Source organism: Oryzias latipes, chromosome 15, assembly GCF_053564925.1.
Source record: "Oryzias latipes strain Hd-rR chromosome 15, Olatipes_Hd-rR_3.1".
Classification (NCBI taxonomy): domain Eukaryota; kingdom Metazoa; phylum Chordata; class Actinopteri; order Beloniformes; family Adrianichthyidae; genus Oryzias; species Oryzias latipes.
In genome coordinates this window covers 24,071,258-24,095,593 of record NC_136251.1, presented here as the reverse complement: position 1 = coordinate 24,095,593, position 24,336 = coordinate 24,071,258, and the positions used below count along the sequence as shown (strand labels likewise).

The 24,336-nt window shown below is 38.2% G+C and overlaps 2 protein-coding genes across 9 annotated transcripts in view; one reads left to right on the top strand and one right to left on the bottom strand.

Moving 5' to 3' along the window:
• tp53bp2a (tumor protein p53 binding protein, 2a) overlaps positions 1–11,520 on the bottom strand; it is a 25,421-nt gene extending 13,901 nt beyond the window's left edge. For 2 of the 5 annotated variants that reach the window (XM_011484443.4, XM_011484444.4), the window contains exons 1-4: positions 11,384–11,520; positions 8,941–9,011; positions 8,470–8,633; positions 404–551 (exon numbers count right to left, since the gene is read on the bottom strand). In XM_011484443.4, coding sequence (XP_011482745.1) covers positions 404–551; positions 8,470–8,496 — 175 coding nt within the window. In that variant the 5' untranslated portion in view covers positions 8,497–8,633; positions 8,941–9,011; positions 11,384–11,520. Of the gene's footprint in view, positions 1–403; positions 552–8,469; positions 8,634–8,728; positions 8,811–8,940; positions 9,012–11,383 lie in introns of those variants that run through there. The other 3 variants (XM_020709571.3, XM_011484445.4, XM_078932013.1) reach the window with 3 other exon arrangements.
• Positions 11,471–24,336, top strand: xpo5 (exportin 5). Of its 4 annotated transcripts, XM_023963285.2 has the most exons (34): positions 11,471–11,643; positions 12,109–12,230; positions 12,318–12,390; positions 13,047–13,184; positions 13,413–13,595; positions 13,682–13,708; positions 13,792–13,977; positions 15,319–15,395; positions 15,469–15,513; positions 15,603–15,693; positions 15,983–16,066; positions 16,145–16,270; positions 16,345–16,435; positions 16,516–16,644; positions 17,146–17,261; positions 17,352–17,507; positions 17,688–17,729; positions 17,814–17,903; positions 17,976–18,175; positions 18,271–18,373; positions 19,049–19,230; positions 19,359–19,459; positions 19,540–19,636; positions 19,736–19,872; positions 19,967–20,064; positions 20,141–20,187; positions 20,349–20,458; positions 21,770–21,829; positions 21,907–21,992; positions 22,074–22,181; positions 22,275–22,412; positions 22,689–22,853; positions 23,085–23,114; positions 24,226–24,336. In XM_023963285.2, exons 1-34 carry the CDS (start codon positions 11,542–11,544, stop codon positions 24,238–24,240), a joined length of 3,555 nt encoding a protein of 1,184 aa, XP_023819053.1. In that variant the 5' UTR covers positions 11,471–11,541; the 3' UTR covers positions 24,241–24,336. The 4 variants fall into 4 exon arrangements, with proteins under 4 accessions (XP_023819053.1, XP_078788138.1, XP_023819054.1 ...); XM_078932012.1 differs by having other exon boundaries at positions 17,355–17,507; positions 23,085–24,336; XM_023963286.2 differs by lacking the exon at positions 23,085–23,114.

Sequence of the window (24,336 nt, the reverse complement as noted above, 5' to 3'; positions counted from 1 at the left end):
TTTTCTCCTACAAGAGTACGTAGAAGTACTCGAACAGAAAAATTGCCACTCTAAAAACTCTTGTGGCGGGATCACCATGGGAACAGCTAGAGCGTCTGGCTCCTTGAGTTCTGATTTTGAATGGCTATCGACTCAAGAATTGGGAAAAATAGATGAGGAAAAATGGAAAGCCCTCTCTTTATAGACAGATCAGACATGTAGGTGTATCTGTAATCACAAGGGTTATGCTCTTTTATTCATTTGAATTGGAGATTTGAGTGAGCAAATCCACTCTAGAAAAAAAAACATTTTTTTTTACCTTAAGAAAATAAAAGCTAGAAGCAGTTTAAAAACCAATATAAACATGGTTAAAACCTATGCAATAAAACCTTGTTTTACTAGTGGAAAGGAAGAAGTAACTCACCAGAGCCGCGCCACATCTCAGACAGGTGGCAGTCCGTCTCCCCGGGCTCTTTGCACAAATCCACCACATCCCGGCACAGTGTATCGGGCGTCACAGGAACCTCAGTAAAATGCTGGTCATTGTTACTGAGGTATACAGTCAAGAACATCTGCATAAGAAAAGACAAAAAAAAAGAATTAAACACAAAATAGGAAATCTTGTTCCCTAACCAATTATCATGGTAAAGTGAATTGTGTATGTTATTCTACGTGAATTTATAAAATAGGACTTTTCATGGTGGCAGCATCAGTTTCTGAGTAATTTCCTAGAATTCTTCTATAATCCAAAACACACAACTGGGACAAACAGCAGTCCCCAACAAGTGACCGTTCTGCATCAACACACAGAAAACTGGATTTCTGAGTGACAGATTGTAAAATGGTCTGCGACAATCTAAAAAGAAAAGGAAGAAATTGACTGAAATGCCAAAAAGATGAAAGGAAAAAAATGATGTCAGGCACGGCAAAGATGAAACAGCTGGCAGAGCACAACTCGTCGGAAAAAAAGATCCTGCTGTATTGAAATGAAGATTTGAATAAATCAAAAATAAGAGCAAAGAACAGAAAGAGAATTAGAGAGGGTATAGGTTTATTAAATCTCTTCAGGTTCATTGGTTAATAAATTAGGCTAACCAGAAGGAAAATACCCATAGGCATTCTCCTTGGTGTCGATTTAGTACAGCTGTGTTATGTTACAACCGTCTGCATTCATATTTTTTCTTTTAAACTTTATTACTTTCTCTGACACTTATAAATTGGTATACATTTTTGGGGCAACTCGCTGATTTTCATTGTTAGTTATTGTCAACATAAAAATAAAAACATAAATCCAATGTAACATTTAAGATTATCTGACATTAGGATATGATGATAAAAAAATGTATTGTCAGTTCAGAATATGATTATGTGTGTTGGGTCAAAATAAACAGGTAGGTGACATAACCTGTTATCACCAAAAACATTCACTTAAATACTTTTTTTATTAAAATCTCTCTGTTTAATACAAGGTAATCCTAAATCTGTTACATTTCATTTTAACAAAACTAATAAAAGGTTATATTAATAAAAAAAAAACTACTTATTGAAAATCAAAGAGTATTTTTTTCCACATTCTACTACAGATCACTGCTTCTGTAGTAATTTTTCTACAGTGAATAAGCTGAAGCAAAGATCTATTGTTCCTTTTGGACCTCTATGTTGGACTGCCTTTTTTTAATATGCAGAGCCACAGTGAACACGCATGCCTTGAGGACCGTGGCTGGCACACTGGGTCACGTGTGCAAAGGGATAGAAAGGGCGAGCAGCTGTTTTCTTCACAAAGAAATAAAGGTTGCTTTAAAACAAGAAAACACAGAACAAAGTGAAGCAGTCCTGTGATCAGTGGTGTTCCATGGATGTTTAAGTACCGCTTAGTACATATTTGCATACATTTTTAATATTACAAGTGACAGCTGTTGGCTAATGGCCCGACTGTGTAAGCCTGACTCAGTTGGTTTGGTTTATGGGTATGGCAACAGAAAAGAAGAAAAATACATAAATAACTTTGTTACAGAATGGTGAGTCATTCTTGTCAATAGTATCTACCATGCTCACGGAAATGAAACTAGGCTCTAATTTAAATAAAAAAGAATTCGGCTAATAACCATGTTTACATATTATTCTTTATTAATTACAAAAGAAGAAAGTCAGAAACAAACTAAACTTCAAGTAGCCGTGTCATTTAAGTGACCTTGCTTTTATTAGGATCATAAACCATATGCCTGACTGCCATAGTGAGAAGGTGGAACCATTTATTTCAACACAATACAGAATCCAGAGCCTGAATGTTCCAATACAGAAAGCCATTTCACCTCAATACTAAACTTAATGATCCAGACCTAACGCTGTCCAGTTGTGGCATCCCTCTGCATAAATTAATACAGTTGCCAACCTCCAACCCTGTTCTTATAGCATTTATAGAAGAAGTACAGTAATGCAGATGCCATCTGAGAATAAATACATCGTAAATTTTGTTTTATTTTTTTCTTGGGTAGCTCGTTTGACTGTTTTTCTTTAACAGACCCTCAGCGCAAGAGTTCTGAGCCTAAAAAGGTTTGCTCAGTTTTAGTTTTGAATTATCCAGATAGATTGACAAAACATTAAATTGTAATAAATCAAACAAGGACTTTATATTTTTTGCTGTCAGATTTTTTAACATTTTTTGTGACAAAAAAACTAAAATCTTTAAACAAAAAAGGAAAAATTGTAACATTTAAAAAAAATAAAAAGAGTTATTTTCCGAAAAACATTAACTTAAGATCTGAATGACAACATGTTATACATAGCTATGGAAAACTTGCCTGCAACCCATCAAGTACAAAACCGAACACTGAAGCAATTGCGTTTCTGTCTTGTCAAATATAATAAAGCAGTTACCTATAAAATAAGGCAGGGAAGGTTCCCTTGTAGCTGTGGCTCAGCATTATAGCAATAGATTTGGTATTCAATCACAGCATAAACACCCCTAAAGCTGTCTCTCAGAATATGACTGATGTGACAACCAAGAATTGAACTATTACAACAAACATGGTAAAAAAGAGGAAACATGTATTTGCTGCAAAGTAGCACACCCATCAGACAAGGTCGCTAGGGATGCATCTCAGAGATTATGTTAATCTGCTTTATAAAATATAGCCTTTTAACAGTTTACTGGCTTACAATAGTAAGCTTAAATTTAATGTTGTATGGATGGACAACAAACCAAACAGTACACCATTTCACCTACAAATGATCTGGTGTAGCTAAAGGTGCATCATTTCTAAAACCTACATAGTCTTCAAAGATGACTTGAAGAAACTATCGCAGATTATCAGTGATGAAAGCATACAACATGAAAAAAAAAAAAAAAAAAAAAAAACATCAAACAAAGAGACTTTAATAAGACATCTGAGAACAGGAGAGTGACTGCAGCTGGCAGTGCTTGACATGTCCCGTTTGAAAGGAGTTGAAAGGTTTTGAAAAGCTTTCAGACAATGGTTTCCCTTAATCTGGTAGCAAAATCCATATAGCATTTGACGTTTAGAATAGGCTGAACGTGGTTAACATACATCCATAGAAATGTTAACATAAATCTCTGCAGGAGTCAATGACACAAATAAAGCATCTTTTTTAGATTAAAACCACGTTTAAGTAGAGAATTTAGAATCCTGAATAGTGAATAAAATGTATCAGTTTTCCCAGAATCTGTGCAAATCCAAAAAAAGAATTTATTTAGTTAATTTAACATGATTCACCTGCAAAATAATTACTAGTCTCAGTCCACAAAAAATTTGAATTTAAAAAAACAAGTTTTTTTATCCTGGTAAGCAATGATTGCCTTTTTTTTTCCATTTACATTTTTAATACAAGGCAAATTTATATTGACAACAAATACATTACTTAGAGGATTCAGTTAAACATTCAGTTCTATATCCATCTTCGAGTACACTATATGGCAACAACTTCTATCTCTGTATAACAGATTGTGTGAACAACCACAGGATAAAACATGTACAAATGTGTATTTTACCACAAACCAGGTGGACCACAGAATCCATTCCTGATGTTTTTCTGTTACACTGATGTAACCATGGGTTCTTATGGGTTAAGATTATTAATGTTAAAACGCCTTTTAGAAACCCTGTTTCTTGCACAGAGTTCTAGAGGGAAGAAACTATCTGCTAAACTGGCTTTTCAAGCCTCTCAAACAGACCATGAGATGACCATAGTTGAAGTATCAGTAATGTAACCTGTACCAGAAACAAAGAAAAATGCACTGCTGTTTTGTATGTGTGGGGCACTCCTTACTGATTACTCAGATAACATCCATGGAGGAACATGACTGGTGCAAATATGTAGAGCCACACCTTGACTTAATATCAATTTGTGGAGAATCAAGTTTAGTTCTGATACTATTAAAAAAAAGATTCAATAGGGAATCTGAAAATCCTGCCTCAGGTTTCTCCTTCAAGATGACCCTCCATGGAAAGGTCTTTTCTGCAGCCGCACATTCTGGAGATCACTTCCTAAATGCCATTCGTCATATATTAAATTAAGGGAGCGAAGCCATCCTCTACTGCAATTTTTAATCTGCAGGAGATTGACTTTAATTAAATTACTCCGCAATATCAAAATAACTGACACACAGAGTCCCATCCAGTTACAAGGAACCAACATCGCTCCACAGTAAAAAAAATAGAGGAGGCCAGCATTTAAGTGTCTGTGTCTAGCGTCTTGGTTTGCCCAAAAAATTAGTTGTGCTGTAGTTCACTGGTTGTAAAGTATATTTAATTTGCTTAAATACCAAAAGCACCTTCTTTTTTTAATTTAAGTCACTTTTATCAACTTAATCAGATAAAATCAAGACTGAATGTCCTTTAATGAGTGACATAATTACATTGTCAACTACTTGTTATGAACAACAAGTATTTACTGTCTGTAAGTGAATAAATTATGTTTAAATCATTGCTCTTAAATAGCTTAAAGCATCAATTATGTTTTACAAAATCGAGTTAGATTTCCTCATCTGGGCTGCTGAACCTTTTACCTCACACTCTTGTAGTTTCAGAGATCATTAGGCGAATACATTAACTAGATTTTGTCAAAGAGGTTGGTTCTGCATCTAATTGCCTCCCGCGCAGCCCTGCAGCAGCATCTGTCTGTGGGGCTTTGTTTTATGTCTACCGCTTTGAGGGGGTTATTCTATCGCTGCTTAGTAACCATTCAACTACTTGAAGCAACAGAAAACACCCAAATTACTGTTTTCACCTCTCTCATTAAACCCCATCAGTTTTACTAAGGCATCTGCAGTACAGAGGACAGACATCATAAAGGTGCATGCAAGTAGACAGACAATCAGAACAAGATGGTTTTGCCGAATGTAATGTGAAGGGGAAAAAAAAAAACACACAATGTCCTTTAACCACATGCTGAAGCTGCACCAAGCTGTGACACTTCCAAGGGGGTAATGTCCTCTCACTGTCTGCACTGCAGTACTCCCTTTACTGCTCCTGCAATACTCCTCCACTATTTGTCTACATAATGAGACAGTTCCTGTTTTGCGCTTATCAACTAAATAGGGGAAATGGGAGTCAAGAATAAGAAAACTAAACAGAATCTGGTGCACTTATAAAAGCGTTTTGACTTTAAAAAAAGAAAAAGCTTTTTCATTGAGAAAAACTAAGACCACAAAAAACGTCATTACAGGAGTAATAAAGGAAAAATTGAATCTCTGTCAAACACACATCAATGGACTATTCATCACAACCACCACAAACTGGTGCTCATGGATGACATTTATACTAAAATTATAAAAAACTAATATTTAAACTATTACACTCAAATAATCATTATTTGATCAAATCCAATCATTTTTTATATGTAAAAAGTTTGTTTCACAAAAAAACTTTTGCTATGTTTAGTTTAGATTTTCTTTCAAATAAACAGAAGTTGAACAAGCATCCATCATAGCGCTGACTACCCAGCTCTGTGATGGAACTTGACTGAACGTGGTACAGTGTTCCCCACGTTCCACGTATTCGCGTTTTTTTAGTCATGTGACTCCTCTGGTTCATCACAAAAACTCAGCTAAGACGCTTGCATGAGACTTTTGCATCCAAAGGAGGTGCTTGCCGCAGTTGAAGAGGGGAGCAAAGATGAAGAGCCTGCCGACCCGTCTTCATTTTTGCAAGGTGCCAAGAAATATTCCCCAGCTATTTCCATCGGTTCCTGAATCGCTACCAGCCAAAGTTTGTGCCCCTACGTAGAAAAATGGCATCAGCTGACTAAGAAGTGGCCGGAAAATATCCTGATATGCTGAGGAGGATAATCTCAGAGAATACCGGTAATCATCATACGGAACAAATAAAAACGTCTTAGTTAAAAAGGAGAGACATAAAAAAAAAACATGTTCTCTGTGTTTCAAATAACATGCAGCGCAAGTAAGATATTTATATTAAAAAAAAACATTTCTTGAAGAGTATTCATGACATCTTGCAACATCTGCTCATTGAAAGAAAAAATGGTTAACCAAATGATGAGTGAAGTGGACATCTTAACCTAAATTAGTTTATCAGTCACAAAAGTAACAAAGAAGTAAGTAACTGTGGCAGTTTTTAATTCAAATTCACTTTAGTTTCTACATCACTTAATTTGTAAATATGTGTAACATTCAGCATAGCAAGCACAGCAATTTATCTGAGGGCTTGAAAACAAAATGTACCAATTGTGAATACAACAAAGTTGTCTGAAGTATAAATAAAGAAGTTACGATCTAATTCAGGGAAGGGAATTCCTCATCAAGCTGCTGCCATTAAAAGGACACACAAACAATGCACCATCCACAGCACATTGTTAAAGAGTCTTGGACTCAATGTGCTCAGTAAACACTGACCCCCTATTTAGCATTTCAGCAAGCAATTATGACACTATAATCTCACCACCCCCATACCCACTAGCCTGAAGTCATTGGTTATTGGTGCAATTTCCCAGACAATACCTTACATCATACAATGCTTTATAGAAGGCACTTTGTGTTTATCAGCCAACCACCACAAGCCGTATCTCACTTGAGCACACCGGTACACATCCAAAACACAAGGGTGATGATTTGTAGCAATGAAAACTAAAGCTGTTGGTAGTAAATGGATGGCAACCAAAGACTAAACAGATGCTAGTCACTCATTAACAACCATGCATCAACCTTTAAGAGCCACTCTAATGAAAATAGTGTTTTAACATGTTCTTGTAGCATTTTCTCATGGAGGACAAATATTAAGAAAATTAATCTTAAAATTTTATTTCTGGATTAAGTCAATCAGGAGCAGTCAAAAAATACTCGAGCTCCCTGCTCCATTCTATTCGATCCATTTGTAGACAACTAGATCCATGTACGTCTTGTTGTCATCGTCTGATCTGGTATCGGACTCAAAACCGTCTGGCTGAATTGCTCCGATATCGCTCATTTTTTGTTGTTGCCCTGGTAATAGGTTGGGGTTGTGAGAGGCTGTAAGCCAGTGAGAGAGCGTGTAAAGAGATTGATGACAGGAAGTAGGAGCGGGCCTACTGTCCAACAGCGGTCCTGCACACAACTCAGAGGTAAATTACTAATGAACTACAGTTGCTCTGCAGAAACGATGTCTTAGTAAACAACACAAGCATATTAAATAATTAAAAGACCACTTGGAACGCTTTTAAAATATATTAAAAGATGAATGGGAGTCGGACTTTTGAAACATTCCACATGATAATTTTAATCTGAAGCAACATCAGAAATAAAAAAACAAAACACACTGGATTTGCAGTTAAGTTGCGAGCAGAGAAAGGGATAATGTCCCTTTGATGTGGTTAATAAATAGAAAATCATATTTCATTTGCAATGATGGCTGCAGTTAGAGCAGATTTGGAGTCTAGTTATAGTTTAATTAAATTGCTCAAATAATAATTGTGAAAGGATTAAGGTGTCTCTCCCCTGCAGGCGGTCTACTGTCCACTGCCCTCTCTACACGCATCAATGAAATGCTGAGATAGAGCCTTGCACTGCAGCAAAAAGCAATGGACCTTTGAAGATGAAGAGGAGGATAATCAGCCAGAGTTCAGAGTTTAGGCAAGACACTACCTGGCACATTTGGCAGGTAATTCCTTCTTGAGTAAAATGAGAATTTATACGTCAAATATACATCTAAAAACAACCCAACTCTCTCTTTCTCATATATATATATATATATATATATATATATATATATATATATATATATATATATATATATATATATATATATATATATATATATATATATAAAATCAGATTAATTGGAAAAGAGGGAGAGGAAATTCACCATGTCTACAATAAAAGGCAGTTTTAAGGCACTGTACCATTGTGCCAATTTAAATGTCCAGTGAATTCACAATGCAGGTTCAATTCGACAAAAATATTCGACTAATAAAGACTAAAAAATAAAAAATAAAATCATTTGAACGTTAAAATAATTCAATAAAGTTTAAAGAACTCACCGGCATCATTTTAGTTTCGTACCGCATTGATTTAGCTAACCGACTCTCGGCATGAATCCTCCCTGGCAGTTTCGATGAAGAAACGGTGAAACCACCAGCGATCCCTTTAATCCCAAAGCCTGACCTCGACGACAGCTACTTTTTCCAGCTCCGAGGTTCCCGCCCTGCATTATTAAAAACAGACAGAAATTACTTGGATTCACAAAATGGTTAAAACTTTCAACAGTTTCAAAACAAACTACTGTTAATGGCATCCTACGTCGTGGACCTGTTGCTACACATACACAGGGCCTTGGCTTGACGACAAAAGTTTCGCTGCGAGCAACAAGCATCGCTTTAAAACTCCAAAACGACGGTTGGACACTAACAAGACGTCGGGAAAAAAACGCCACAAGTTTTCACATTTTTTTCAAAATACAAATTTTATGATGTATTGTGGAAATGAGTCACATTTTCAAATGTTTTACTTACCCCTGGTTGCGTAGGTAATCGAGTCGAAACCCCGTTGACAGACAGCGTTGCTCCTCCGCTCGCAGCCTATCCTGTAGTGCCGAAGCGGCAGGAAGTTTATTCCACTTTGGAATTCAGGCTCCGCCCCCCACACGGCTCCCAGCAGAAAACAGCCCCACTGGCGACACGCGCACGTAGATTAAACAAACTCTTAAAGCAAGACATAAAATCCGGTTTCCACTGAAATGTATTTGAATTGTGATTTGAGAGTTGAAAAGGTGTAACAAGTCACAACAAAGTGAATTTGAAAGGAAACTGCAAAAATTATTTTATAAGCGACAAAAGTAAGAGGTCTCACTCTGCTTTTTCCCTGACAACTTCGGAAAGCAAATTGAAGTGGTTTGAACAAGCAGTATTATGGTATTTTACAGTGACCCATCCTACTATGTTAAAAAATGCTTTTAATTCATTATTGTCTGGTTTTGCTTGTTGTTCTAAGTGCATATCCAAAATTAAATCTAAAAATAGTGCACTTAACAACATAACAACAAATTAAAATGCTATTGGTCTTTTTTTCTCTCTAATATTTTTTGTTTATCTTTCTGGATGACCTTGTAATGAAAGTTTTTTTTAAGGCTTACTCATGTTTGTCCTGCTACTTGCATGGACAGTCGAGATCCACGTGGCCCTAAAATAGTGTATGTAAAAAAGGAAAGCTCTTATTTTCTTTCTTTATTTTTTTGTGGTTTTCATGGCAGACTAAACTGTTTTCTAGGAATAGCCACCATATAATGATAAAAAAAAATGATAAATTAGTATGTCTGACATGTTTTATTCTTTCAATAGCCTAAGTCTGAGTGCAGAATAACCATATATGTATTTATTTTATTGTTCCACACGTGGAAGTCAGAAAGCAAAATACCTAGTGAAACTATTAGCTAAATATGATCTAAGCACCAGAAATCACCAAAATGCAAATTTTTAAAACCCACTAATAATTTACATTTATTGTCCAGAAGACCAATGATTTATTCCCCCTCTTTCTCCAAGCATTATGTAAAACACAGTAAAAATCTATGTACCCCCTAGTCCAGGGTTGTCAAACTCATTTTTACCCGGGCCTTGAGTTTGACACGTGCCCTAGGCAGTGCAAGCCACTTTTATTTGTACAGGACAGGACCCTCCATAAAGTGACAATTCAAAGAGATTTGCATAAGATAAAAAGCTCAGGCAGCCTTTGAACAATAAACTATTGACATAAAACATACCTAAAGTTACTGTTAAACAAAGCCTAACTCCAATTACCCAACACATGCCTTGTGTCTACTTCCAATTGCTACACCTCTTAAACTTATGGGTTATAAAAACGGTCAAGGATAAACACATTTAAATAATTTAATTTGAAAGGATTTTTATTGATTTGTTTGTATATAGAAAAATACTTATTTTTTAATGTTCACATCTGACATTTTTTCTGGAGTGCTCCACAGCTACCCCTAACACTGTTATAAAAAAGAAAGAAGAAAATAACCATAAGTCTAGATCAGGGTAATGCAAACTTCAACCCTTAAACAGCCATTCGGCTCAATTTTGCACTGACCGAAACCCAGTGGGAGTCATTAAGTTTTCTTTCTTTAGAAAAAAAAGACAGAAATTGTATTTAGTTTAATGTTACTATTAAGATAGCTATAGATGAACTTTGGCTGTCGGGTGGCACAGTGGTATAGTCTTTCCTCACAGCTAAGGCCCTGTTTTGAATCCTAGCTTAGACTTTTCGTTAAGAGTTGGAATGTTCTACCCGACCCCTGGCATTAATGATAATATGAAATATATGAAAAATATGAAATAGTTTATAACTATTGACAAACATTGACATGACTTCCTTTCGAAATAAAAGACACCCTGTGCCACATAGCATCATCTCAGTGCAGTAAATGTAGGCCTAGTTGTAAGTAGTGTAATGTCAGCAGTAAAAATGAAAATAAAAGAAGATTATTTTATCATTTGCGGTGCATCTAAGGCAGAAATTCATAAATTTAACTGTATTTTCATCATTAGGCACACTTAAAATCCTTGAATCTGTTAAAAAAAAGCCTTATGTACAAATTGTGGTTGGTCTTACTGCCCTCAGATTGATTTACAGTGGTACACAGAGCACAGAAATCTGTGCTTTGATATGACCTTAGTACATAACGAAAGATTGATGTATCCTTGGAAATTTACAGCTGCAATAGCCTTATGGAGAGATACCTACTGTCCTTCAACTGTTAAAATAGTTGAATAAAGTTTGGATTAGTTCTTTTTTTTAACTACTTACCCACCTTTACTTCTTTGGTAACTTTTTAAATTACAAACGCGTTATTTCTCTTTAACCAGAGAGCCACAATAGGCGTAAAAGAGCCTCGAGAGCCTCAGGTTGCAAACCCCTGGTCTAAACAGAGAAAAGAAATATACACTACATTACCCAGAAACCCCCTCGGCAGCAGCAACCAGAAGACGAACCACATTTTGTGCACGTTGGCTGACGTCGGTTTCCCCCTGCAGTTCACGGTAGCGTAGGTAGTTTGCATAAGGGAGTTGCTTGCATTTTCCTCAGCGGTGTGTCACGCGCTACCTGAAGTCATGGCTGACCAGGTGGCTGCCATGTGCGATCAGCTCACCAAAGCTGTGCTCGTGATGATGGATGTAGAAACAAGCCAAGTTTACCGGCTGGAGGCCCTAAAGGTACTAGCTGCTAGCTAGCCGCTAGCTAGCTGATCTTGTAATAGTATATCGGCGGTGTTATTATTATTATTAGCCTGGAAGGATTCTATTTGTGTTGCAAATCAGGCGTTGATTCTAATCAGTTGGTGGTGTCTGGGTAACAAACAACAGCTCTGTGTTTTCTACGGTTTCTCGCAAAATTAATTTTCAACATTTCATAATAATTAACGTTAATACGTATGGGAATGTTTGGTGGAAAATTAAAATATGTTAACTAAAGTATACATGTAGATTTTCCAGGATAATTTTTTATTTGATTTGTTGCACTTATTGTAATGTTTATGTATTGATTTCTTAAGTCATGACATGTGCTCAACGTTTACTACGTTTCACGTGTTTCCACAAATACTTCCATAATAAGCTAAACAATTTCCATCCTAACTAATACCGACATTATTGGGTTATATTTTTTTTGTTTTTTCACAGTTTTGTGAAGATTTTAAAGAGTCAAGCGACCTCTGCATCCCATGTGCTTTGCAATTAGCTGACAAAACCAAGCCGGCTGTAGTGAGACACTTCGGGTTGCAAACATTGGAGCACGTCATTAAGTGAGTGAAGCACCGACAGGGCATTTCTAAATAACAATAATAATACATAAAAGGATTCATATTGAAATGATCTTCTCCTTCTTGCAGGTTCAGGTGGAACAACATGCCACAAGAAGAGAAAGTGCAGATTAAGGAGTGTGCCATGCAGCTTTTATCCAGTGTAAGTGTGGATGTGTTGGTTAAAAAAACAAAGCTCTCATGAAAATGATGTCTTTGCTGTCTTTAACGTCTTTGTAGCATTTTTCTAATGATGGACACATATAAAGAAAATTCAGCTTAAAATAGCATTTCTGAGTATTTCTTATTTCATCCTGTTGTGAATAAGGAGCAGAGGCCAAAATGCTTTCGAAAAAGCTTGTAGTTGCGACGTAGGAGCCACAATTGCCCCTGGTCCGCTCCATTCTGATGCATCTGCTTGCTAACAACTGGAGCACATTACGCTTTGTTTTCCCCACTGGCATTTGGCTCAGAACTGTACACTTGGAAAGCTCCAAGATAGCTGGCTATTTTTGTTGCACCGGTAATGTTAGTTTGGGGTTATGATGGCGCTGTAAGCTAGCGGGAGAGTGTATACAGATGGATGACGGGATGTGGGGGTGGGTTCACTGTCCCCACAACTTAGAGGCACATTTCTGATGAGCTGCAGCTGCTCTGCAGAAACTATATCCTAGAAAACGAAAGTTTTTTTTATATATGTTGGCTACAAACAGCATAATCTTAATGAAAAACAAAAGCGAAAAACTGAACGGTTTTTAAATGGATCAAAAGGTGATCACAGTGGGATTTTAAGCCTAAATGCTGTGTGGATTTCAATAGGGTACCCATTCCATCCTGGAGGAAGAGAGCCATGTGAAGGATGCTCTGTCAAGAATCATAGTGGAAATGATCAAGAGGGAGTGGCCTCAACACTGGCCTCACATGCTGAAAGAGATGGAGTCTCTCACCAGCCAAGGGGTGAGTCATGACTTGTAAAGGAAGTATCCCTTTTTCCCTTTTGCTGGTGTGGCTCAATTTGAATAGTTATGCAAGGCTTCCATACAAATGATTACTCATTCTTATTTACATATGACCTAATCTTGTGAGGTTGGGCATTGTTATGGTTGCCAATGGTTTAAGATTTGACTGTTTTTTCTGAAGGCAAGCATCGGTTAAATCGTTTGAATCGACTTTTGGTTGACACAGGACGTGCAGACAGAGGTGGTCATGTGGATTCTGCTGAGGCTAGCAGAGGACGTGATCACCTTCCAGACGTTGCCAAGCCAGAGGCGCAGAGACATCCAGCAGACGCTCACCCAAAACATGGATAACATCTTCAGTTTCTTGTTGGCTGTTCTGCATGTCCACGTAGAGAGCTATCACAAAGTGGTCAGTGAGAGGTTCACATCGAGCAGCAAATTAACTGAAGCATCAGTTTAAAGGTCCCTTATTTGTTTGTTTTTTTTGTCTTGTAGAAAGGACAGCCTGGTCATGAACTGCAGGTCAGAAATTATTCAATCATCTCTTATCCACCTGTTTATGTTCTCTGCTGTGACTTCCTGTTTTTTTTCCTCCACATACTCAGGTCAGAGCTCACTGTCGAGTTGCCGTGGCTACGCTGAACACACTCGCAGGCTACATCGACTGGGTTTCGCTGACCCACATCACCTGTGGAAACTGTCATCTGTTGGAGACACTGTGTCTGCTGCTGAGCGAGCCGGAGCTGCAGCTTGAGGCCTCAGAATGTTTGCTTATCGCTTTGAGCCGAAAGGTGAGTTTGAGATCACATCCAGTATTCTAGCTTTGTGGCAATAAATGTGTTTAGATCAATACTATCCAAACCTCTGAAAATAACCCAGCGGTTATGACTGAGTGCAGGACCACAAGACAATTTGCAGCTCAGTTTAGCTCCGTTTCCACTGAGCGGTTTTGTCCTGTCCGGTCAGAAATTTTGAGCGTTTTCATTATAAAATGGACCCATTTAGCCAACCGAATTGTGCCATTTTTGGGCCCCCCATGATTGTAGGTCCATAGAAAAATGGAATGGACGGGTTAGGGTGAAGCTATTGTTGATTGGAAGTTCTAATAAAGCGCATGTATTTTTCTTTGCTGCCAGCAATCTTCTCTCAAACCACTTATAATGCTTCATTTATACGACGTACCAAAAACCAAATGGGGAAAAAATGAGCTGCTGGATGACCTCCATTGTTCTTGTCAGCTTCACCCCACAAGCACCATGGTGGTCCAACTTTGAGTGGAAGCATTCACCTGAATTGCCTGGACCATTCTAAAATGGACCATACTGGACGGCACCGTTCAGTGGAAATAAGGCTGTAGTTCATTCCAGCTTTAACCCTGAACTGTAGTGGAACAGTTTCCAGTTTCATCCTAGATAAATTCATTTGAGGTCTGTCTGTTTTTCTCCAGATCTGCCATGCAAACCAATTGTTTTTCAATGATGGTTCTTTTTCTGATTGTTCTGTTTTTCTATTGTCACCCATTGTTTGTGTGTTTGTATCTTTGAGCTTAATGCGGATGCTGCAACAACCCAATTTCCCAAGTTGGGATCAATAAAGTATCTTTATCTTATTATTAGATGTTTTTCTTGGAGGCATCAAGAGAATTTTGCTATCAGATATGCCAAAATGGATAGTTTATTTTTCAAAAGGCATTTAAAAATACTTTCTTGATTAGCTGGTATTTTACTTACAGTTAAACAAACCTTTAAAAGAGTTTCTGTAGAGCGGCAGTATTTCATTAGAAATTCGCCTCAAAGTTGTGGGTGGGACTATTAGATTGGAGCAGCCCCGCCCCCCTTTCCCTTCCTATTCCTGAGAGCTCGGAACAGGGAGCCTGTGGCTCGCCCTGCATGTATTCTACGTCACAAATAAGCTCCTTTTCAAACAGCCTAGTTTTGCATACTCTTGATTCATGATTTGATCAAAGTTTCTTCTCGCTGGATGATTATTATTTCTTAATTTCCTTTTACGGTATATTTATTTTTCTCCATAAGGGATTATATTATTAATATTGTAGCAAGCTCATCTCCTATTTGTGCTGATTGAATTTATGTCTGTTTAACAAAACATGAATGTGTGCCATTCTGATGTAGGGCAAACTGGAGGACAGGGAGCCATTTATGCTGCTCTTTGATGATGTGGCCATCCAGTGCATCCTCTCTGCAGCTCAGTGAGTGAAGTCCCTCTTGTCATCTTCAATACACCCCTCAGTTCCATTTAATTTTGGTGTGGTTCTTCTGCAGGTCAGCTGATGGACTGTCGACGTCGATGAATTCCTCTGAACCATTGTAAGTGTTTGGTTTGTTTTTGTAGAAAGCAAACAGGAATGAGCGTTTGTGTCACACAAAAGGCTTTAAGTCAACAGTTTTGTTTGTAGAGCAGGAGATGTGGTGGAGCGCCGTTACGTCTTCCTGAAGAGGCTCTGTCAGGTGCTGTGTGCGCTGGGAGTCCAGCTCTGCTCAGTGGTGGTAAGTTCAGGTAGTTTCACTTTTACAGTAACTTTATTCCGACATTTTCTAGGGCTTTCTGTGGGAACCATTAGTGAATTGGTTTGCCCCTCCAGAAAAGTCCCGTAGTACCGTTTCCTGCACTTTTAATGCCGAGTTTGCAGGGCTCATCATTATGGACTTTTCTGTTTTCATGGTTTTCTTTAACAGACTTTAAAAAGCTTACATTTTTCACTGATATCTTGCAACATCTTGTTTTAGGATCTTGTCCACACAAGCAAAAGTGAAATGTTTTTTTTTCTCCCCACAGGGGTCAGATGTAAATGTTGGAGTCCCTGCAAATCTTAGCAAGTACACAGAAGCTTTATTAGCCTTCACTACGCATCCCAGCCAGGTGAGAAAACGGATTTAAGGCTCTTTTATTGGCAAATCCATGTGTGAATCATCAAATTCTGCCTCCTCTCCCCTGCAGTTTTTAAAATCCTGCACTCTGGCAACATGGGGAGCTCTATTCAAACACGAGGTTCTGTCCAAAGATGCTGTGATTGTGCAGATGGCTGTCAAATACCTCAAAGTGTCCATGACTAACCTTGTCAAGGTGAGACTTTGGTGTCTATGTGGATGTGGAGCTTGACACGAAACTGTACCTAAATGTTCCTGCTGCCTCTCCAGACCGGGTTTCCATCCCAAAACGATAACCCGAGTTCGGAATACTCCCGCATGGACTTCCACAGCGATGAGGACTTCCACTTTTTCTTCTACTGTAGGTGTAACAAGTTCCATGTGGTGATCAGTGTTTCATGGTGTGCATGGTTTCTAAATAACAGTGGTTGCTGTTCGCAGCTTTCCGAGGACAGCAGGGAGACGTTTTGAAGACCGCAAGTCGCATCGTTCCTCTGGAGGCGTTCCAGACTGCAGCAGACTGGTTGCATTACCAGATTGCCTGTCCGATTGATCTCGGACAAACCGCCTGTAAGCATTTAATCCCATTCTGCACATACAAAAGCAAAGAGGAAGATTAAACCGTCATCTTCAATGTTGGTTTCTAAAACAGCCTTAGAAAACACGATGTACGTTTTTAATTGCGATATGCAAACATGGAGAACAAAACCATAACAAAATGAAATGGCAACTCAGAAGATTTTTGTGTTTCTGCACTTTAGAACAAATAAATTGTGGAAAAAAAAATTTGGAACTGGTTTTAGCTCTTTTTGCTGTCAGGATCTGGGTGGGGCCTTCAGGTTGCCATAGCACCACTAACTAAAAAAACATAAAAAAATGTTTTGTAGAAATAAACCAGGATTTGTGGATATTGAAAAAAAATAAAAGAAACAATTAATTCATTTCTTCATCTTTTTATCCCAAATTAAACACGTTTTTCCTAAATAAATTGAATATGTGTATCTGTCATTTATTTTTGTTCTTTATATAAATACATGAATAACTGATCTTTTCATGGCATGCCTCTTTCAGCGAAGAGCTCCAAGGGCTCGTGTTCCCTCATGTCTCCATCAGTGGTTCAGTGGGATGCTATGACTGTTTTCATGGAGTGCGTGGTGTCGCAGATCCTCAAAACTCTCCCAGAAGAGGTATCCAGTTTACAATCAAACGGTAGAACTTTTTCTTTTTTTCCACAAATAAAGTGCCTTTTTTTCTTTCTTTCACTTTCATGCGTGCAGAAGTTACCCGTAGATCAGAGCATGGAGCTGCTGCAGGCGGTGCTGAACTACGACACCAAAGACCCGCTGATCCTTTCCTGTGTGCTCACCACCGTCTCTATCCTTCTCCCCTTCCTCGTCCACAGACAACAGCTGGTGCCACAAGTTCTCCTTAAGGTCTCATTGTATATACATTTTAAAAGATGTTTGTGTTTTTAATGTACTGGTATGTTATATTTCATATTAAAATCTGCTGGAATTGCTAGATGGAAATAAACTTGTTTAAAATGTAAAATTATAGAATTGTTTTTTTTTACATATAATTGTCAGTAAGTCTGTTTATCTCTTGCCATATAGTTATTTAAGGCGGTGACGTTTGAAGTTGATCAGGAAAATAAGGTACGTTTTCACCAGCCTAATGTCCATTTTCTCATTCTTCAAGTTAATGTTTTTTTTTTACTTAATTACATGTTGTTTTTTTAGGGACCTCGAACCAAATCTGTGAAGAATGTGAGGAGACACGCCTGCTCCTCCATCATCAGGATCTGCCGGGATTACCCACAGTTCATCTTGGTAATGATCCTTCCATCCCCGTCGATTTGAAATGCTGCGATGATGCATGTGTGACTTTTCTTTTTTCTTCAGCCTTGCTATGACATGTTTCACAGTAACGTGAAGAAGCTGCTGTCAAGCGACGCCTCACAGACCTGCATGGAGAAGGCCTCCCTGGTGGAATCCTTGGTGCTCATCAGTAACAAGTTTCAAGACTTTGAAAAGCAGAAGGCGTTTCTAGATGAGCTGCTGGCTCCTGTTCTTGCAGAGTGGACCTCAGAGGAGATGAGGAGGCATGTTTTATTTTCTTCTTCTTCCAGTAATACTCAATAACATCTGAAAAAGTTTTTTTTTTTTTTTTTTTCACTTTGCTTGTCTTGTCTTTTAGTGTGTTGTGGGATCCGGTCAAGTTATTGTCATTTGTTGGGGCTGACCAGGTGGTCGCTGAGCAAGATGAACACACAAATATGGCAAGCCTTAACAGGGGACGGGTAAGTCCATATTTGAAACGTGAGATGTAAAATGACCTCATTTAAAATTTCTATGATGATTTATTTTGTTTGACCTTCTTTTTTTTTTACTATAAAAAACATTGTAAATCAATAGAAACTGCACCAAATACTTACTCCGACTTAACCTGACAATGAGACATTTTATATATTTTAATTGCAAATTAAATATTTAAAAAAATATGTAACTTTGATACCAAGACAGTATTGTGGAAAGTTGAAATCAACAAGCCTTAACACTTTTTTGTTTGTGTCTTGGTCCATTTCCAGCATTTAAATATCAAAATATTTACTGTAATAAACAGTCATTTGGAAAATACTGATCTGATTCTGTTTTCACTCTCTCACATTATTTTGTGAGTCTTTTTTTTATCTGTTGTGCTTTATAGAATCGCAAAAAAAGTAAATATTTTGTTGCCATGACTACTGCTGTCCATCCTCGCTTCTTGTTAGAATTGCATTATAAATTCAAGATTTTTTAAGTAGAATGTGACAAACCTGTAAGAAGGGTATTAAAAAACACATTCTGTACTTTGAAAACGGTATAAAAACTTTGAGTTTGGACCAAAGAGATGAGCAGATTATTTGAATCCAAGCATTTTCATGTCTTCAAAATCCTTTTTACGGCAGACTATGAGCATCTTTATTGTCTTACAGATGAGTTTCTGCCTGAACGCCGTGCTGGCGGTGGTTAAGCGAGCACGCTGGCCTGCAGATGTGGAAGAAGCCAAGTCTGGAGGGTTTGTTGTGGGTTACGACCTCACCGGAGCCCCCATCTACAGAAACCCCTGCAGCGCCCAGTTTTTGGCCTTTATGCCCAACCTGCTGGCACTAATCAGGTTTTTAAAAGTCTTTGATCAAACTTGTTCTCTTTAAAATTATATCTTTTTTCTCTTTTCCCCTTTTACAGTTTTAGTTTAATTTTTAAAAGTTTCTTTCTTTTTGTGTTTTTTTTGCCTGCCTTAAGGACTCAGAACAGTCTCTTCATGCCAGAGAACATTGCTCGTCTCAGTGAGACTTTCGTTGGAGCCCACGAGTTGATGGACACAGAGAAAAACATAGTTATTGGTGGGTAAAACTCTGCACGTCTTTTTTTTTTCTTCTTCTTAGCGTGAGCCTTATCATTTCTGGTCATGTGATCTTCTCAGGTCTCCCTCAACTCCCAATGGATTTCTATGACTCGCCCGTGTATAGGAGCAACCTGGAGCGCATGCAGGGGTTTTTGGGAACTTTATACGACAACTGGTGTGTTTTCCTGCGGCTTTATTATTTGGTTCGTTGTTGATGCACCATATGTGGTGTTTGCAGATTAAACTCCACCTACTCCTCTCCTCCACTTCACAGCTTCTCTTTGCTCGGGAGCGCAGGCGCATCCCTGCAGAAGGAATTCTACACCATTGACGGGCTGGCTGAATTAATCGCCGGCTCTGCTTTCGTCTCACTCGATCAAGTGCCTGACCACAGACTCCGTTCCATCATTCATATCCTTTCTTGACGTTGCTTCACTTGTGATGCGACTTTCCTTTTGGGTTCCCATGTTTTTCTATCAAGCCGGATTGACCTTGACAATCGCACGTCTGTTTTTGAAGCCACTTGTGGTTTCATGTCCCCCAGAATATAATGAAAGTCTGCTGCGCCCCCTGCTGGCACCTCTGTTTGCTTATATGATGCAGGTTAGAATCCCACTATTTCTGCAATTGAGAACTTTTAATGTCACATTTTGCATCGAATTTCTGCTTCTTGAAACAGAGACTCAGCATGAAGTGGCAGGTCATCAGCCAGAGAGCATCTGCTGAGTAAGGCCTTTTTTTTAAGAGTCATAACATTTTAGATTAAAGTGTATTTCTTGTCAAAAGACAAATGAAGTCTAAAGGGCTAGAAATGAATAATTTCTTGAAAGCTTTAGTTTGTCCTCATTTTCACTGACTGTGTATTTTTTGAACTGTGCATTTTTCAGTGGTGATGATGAGGAGGAGCAGGTGGTCTGCCAGAAGAGCGAGGTGACGCAGGAGATGTTGGAAGAGCAGCTGGTGCGGCTGCTCACCAAAGAAGTCCTGGATCTTCTCAGTGAGCCCCCTTTATCAGCGGTTTGCTCTCACTGCCTCCATGTTTTTATCCGGCTAAAGGCCCACTCCGATCATCTTTTGATCTATTATAAAGTGGTCTTTTAATTATGATTATGCTGTTTATTGCTAAAATAAAAAATAACCTGTTATTTTCTAGATAGTTTAGAAATATAGGCAGCAGTAATTAATTAGAAATTTGATTCCAAGTTCTGAGTGGGACTGTTTGCGCAGGGCAAGCCACATCCTGTCACCCATTTGTTTACACTCTCCCGCTAATTTGCATCCCCTCACAACCCCAACTTAACACTAACAGTGCTACAAAAATGGTGAGCAATATTGGAGCTATCTAGCCTTACAGGAAAATGAAGACATACATGGATCCATTTGTCTAAAAGTGGATGTGTTCTAATAAAGCGGAGCAGGGACCTTGTCCCCCTGCCAGTTGTAGTTTCTACGTCACTGCTACAAGCTTTTTCAAACGGCATTTTTTTGTCTGCTCCTGACTCAGGATGATTTGAATAAAGATTTTCAGAAATGCCATTTTAAGCTTAATTTTCTTCAAAAATGTCCTTTATTTGGTGTTGACACCAAAAGCACAATTTTATCAGAGTGGGCCTTCAAAAAAGGAAACCCTTTGGGTTAGAAAAAACAAACCGAACAGGAAAAACTGTAGTCAATAGAAAACCTGTTTTTTTTTAATTTTTTTATTGTTTTTCTGGCAGCCCGACTCAAGCACTGAATTGGTGTGGGTCCCCTGGTCTCCTCACCCCACATTTGGGACACCATTAGTTGAGTTTTGTGTCAGATTTGACCTTTAAAGATAAGAGATGGATTTTTATAAACCTCATGAATGAGGGTTAATTTCTTTTTCTTTGAGTTCTGGCGGGGTTCTTGTACTTAAATGAATGAAAGATTAATCTGATTGATGGGAATTTTCAGTTATGTTTGCAATCTGAAGCAGATTTTCTTTTAACTTTCAAAGACAAAAGTTATTCTTTATATTAATTATATAAAAAAATATATATTTAGCTACATTTTTTTAGATATACCGCTTCCTTTTATGTGACTAAAATGATTATGCATACCTAATCTTAACTGGAATGTGTACAAATATTAATGTATTGTTTTTGAATGCGAAACAAATGTTTGAATCCATTTGCTACTAAAAAGACCCATAGACAGAAGAGAAAACTGCATTGTAGGATGACTGAGGAAGTTTTTTCATTACTGCCTGATCAGCCTCTACTTTCAGGCTGAAAATGAAATGAGATATGTTCTGATGGTCATAATTCCTGCCTTCTTCTGCCTTAAGATCTGAGCTGCATTTCCAAAAAAGTGGCCGAACCAGCAGCAAGCAAAGAAGAAAATGGGGGTAAGAGTGAAATTCTGATTAGTTGGTGTTCTACTCACAGCGTGTCAGGACTTTCTGCTTGAAACTTGTTCTTGCAGAGGAAGACATGATGATGGATTCGGTGCAGACTTCGTCCGTCCCGGAAGACCTGACCGAGCTGGGGAAGTGCCTCATGAAACACGAGGTGGGTTTGAGGCGCGCCACGCGGGTTAAAGGACGTCACTGCGTATATTTTCCGTAAACCTGCTTGTTTTTCCTTTCTCAGGACATCTGCATGTTGCTGTTGACGCTGTCCTTCACTTCGCTGTCCTGGAAGGACGCCACTAACTGTAATCGCACAGCTTCCATGGTCTGCTGGACTCTTCTCAGACAGGTAACACTTCATTTCACACTGTTTATGCCACTTTATTGTTTTATCAGAAGTTATCGTTTTGTCCTTATCATTCTGTGACTTGATGCTTTGCAGGTTGCAGCAGGGAATCTCCTTCCTGAAGCAGTCACGTGGTTCTTCACCAGTGTTCTTAGGGCGCTTCAGGTTCATGGGCAGCATGAACCCTGCAACTTGACCCTCTCTCAACTTGCTATGGTCATCTATGAAAACCTGGTGAGGCTGCTGGCCCAAACCTTCTCAGTTACTGTTTACCCCCTTGCTGACTAGTTTGTTTTTAACCGTTTTACCAATTTATCTGCACTTTTTTAAACTGTGAAATGGTTAAAAAAGTGTGAATTACTTTTTTGTTTTAAATCAATTGTAGGTGTTTTATGTTTGAAGGCTAAAATTATTTATCACTACTTTAAGGAGGAGATATTTGCATACAATGTACATACAATTTTTCCAAAATTGGAACTTTTATTCTGAAAGGACATGTTTCTGTTTTAGCGGCCACGCTATGTGGAGCTGAGAGGCGTGATGATCCAAATCCCAAACATCAACATTCAGGCCCTTGACCAGTTTGATCAGAAGCTCATGGACCCCGGCGTTCAGAAACCTACAGAGAAAAAGAGGAAGGACCAGTTCAGGAAACTCATTGCGGGAACCATTGGGGTAATGTCACATTTAGCCACTAGAGGGCACTGCTACTTTGCCTGGCAACGTAATGGCAACCTGCTGTGTACAGTAGCTGGTTCCATCATTAGTCAGCAGCATGATGATTCTGGCTGGTTGTGCTCGGCAGAAGAAAATACGGCAGTGCCTCAACCAAGCTGGACAATCAAATGAAATGGTGTCCGTGCTCATGGATGTTTAACCTCTCTTTTCTCCATTTCCTGACCATAGAAAGCTCTGTGCGAGCAGTTCAGGAAGGAGGTACATATCCGCAATCTTCCATCGCTCTTTAAGAGGCCTAAACAAGACAAAGATGTCGTGGACAGTGAAGTGGAGGGCCTTGCATCCCTTTTTTCCCCGGAGAACATTTCTCTTTAGAGACACGTTTTAGCTGGAATAATTAAACAGAGACTTTTGTGCACAAACTACAGTTCCCCTCATCCTCTTTGTTTTCCCATAATCAGTCGTCTTTGAACTGCATCACATTTTTAAATGAAGAATTCCAACATTTCTGTTTTGTTTTAATGAATGTTGGATACTTTTTTTTGTAACACAATAGATATGAAGATGCTAGAAATTTTCTAGGAAATGTTTTTAACAGAAATATCTGCCAAATTATTTTGCGTTATGCTGGTAGGAATTCAGTTGGACAAGCCATGACCTTCGGCTGTGTTCAAGCTTTGAGACACAAACTGATCAGTAATTTGTGATCTGAAAGATTCGTTTTGGCCTTTTATTAACAAACACTAAGCATATCATGTGTTGATGCATATCTTCAGATCCAGTCTGTTAAGCAGGCGAATTGTTTTGAAATACTTTATTGCTCATATTTGATTTTTAGATTGACTGGTTACATATTTTTTTCTTGAACATTGTTGTATTGAAACAAAGTGGAACTAAAATAGGGGACAGTTGTAAGTTTTCTTATTTTGTTGCTATGTTAATTTATATTTGGGGGGTACATTGGTTGATATACCTTTTAAAATAATTTCTCAATGTCTTCACTTTTCTTTGTAAAGGATTTTTTGATTTACTCATAACAGTCAGCTGTTTGTTTGACGGGTGTTATGATTTATGGTTTGCCATTAGTACTGTGTGGCCCAAGTTCTGTTTAAATATTTTTGTAGCAGTGCAAATCCCATGAATTGGATGGAATTACCAATGTGCCAAAATTTCTGATTTTTAAATTAACGGGCAGCTAATTATGTCAGAAGTCTAAAAATAATCAAGAAATGGCTAAAGAAGCTTAATCCAAGTATTTCTGTTTTATGTGTTTTAGTTGTATAATTGTTTGTTGTACTGTTATTGTTCCATTGCATCTTTTTTTTTTTTAATGTGTGTAAAATGTGTTTCTTCTGGTTTTGTCTCTCAGGACGAGCACCGATGAACCAGCACGCACTACATTCCTCTGTTGTCCAGGGTGAAGCGTTTTAAATTTGTTGTGTGGATTCTGTTCAAATACAGCTGTTTTTGCAGATATTCA

What these genes read in the sequence shown, in the direction of transcription:
- xpo5 (XM_023963284.2), top strand. Translation starts at nt 11,542, where the DNA reads ATGGCTGACCAGGTGGCTGCCATGTGCGATCAGCTCACCAAAGCTGTG. An exon ending in ATTACCCACAGTTCATCTTG is followed by an intron (nt 17,904 to 17,975) that starts GTAATGATCCTT and finishes TTTTTTCTTCAG; the next exon opens with CCTTGCTATGACATGTTTCA. An exon ending in GCTGGACTCTTCTCAGACAG is followed by an intron (nt 22,182 to 22,274) that starts GTAACACTTCAT and finishes GATGCTTTGCAG; the next exon opens with GTTGCAGCAGGGAATCTCCT.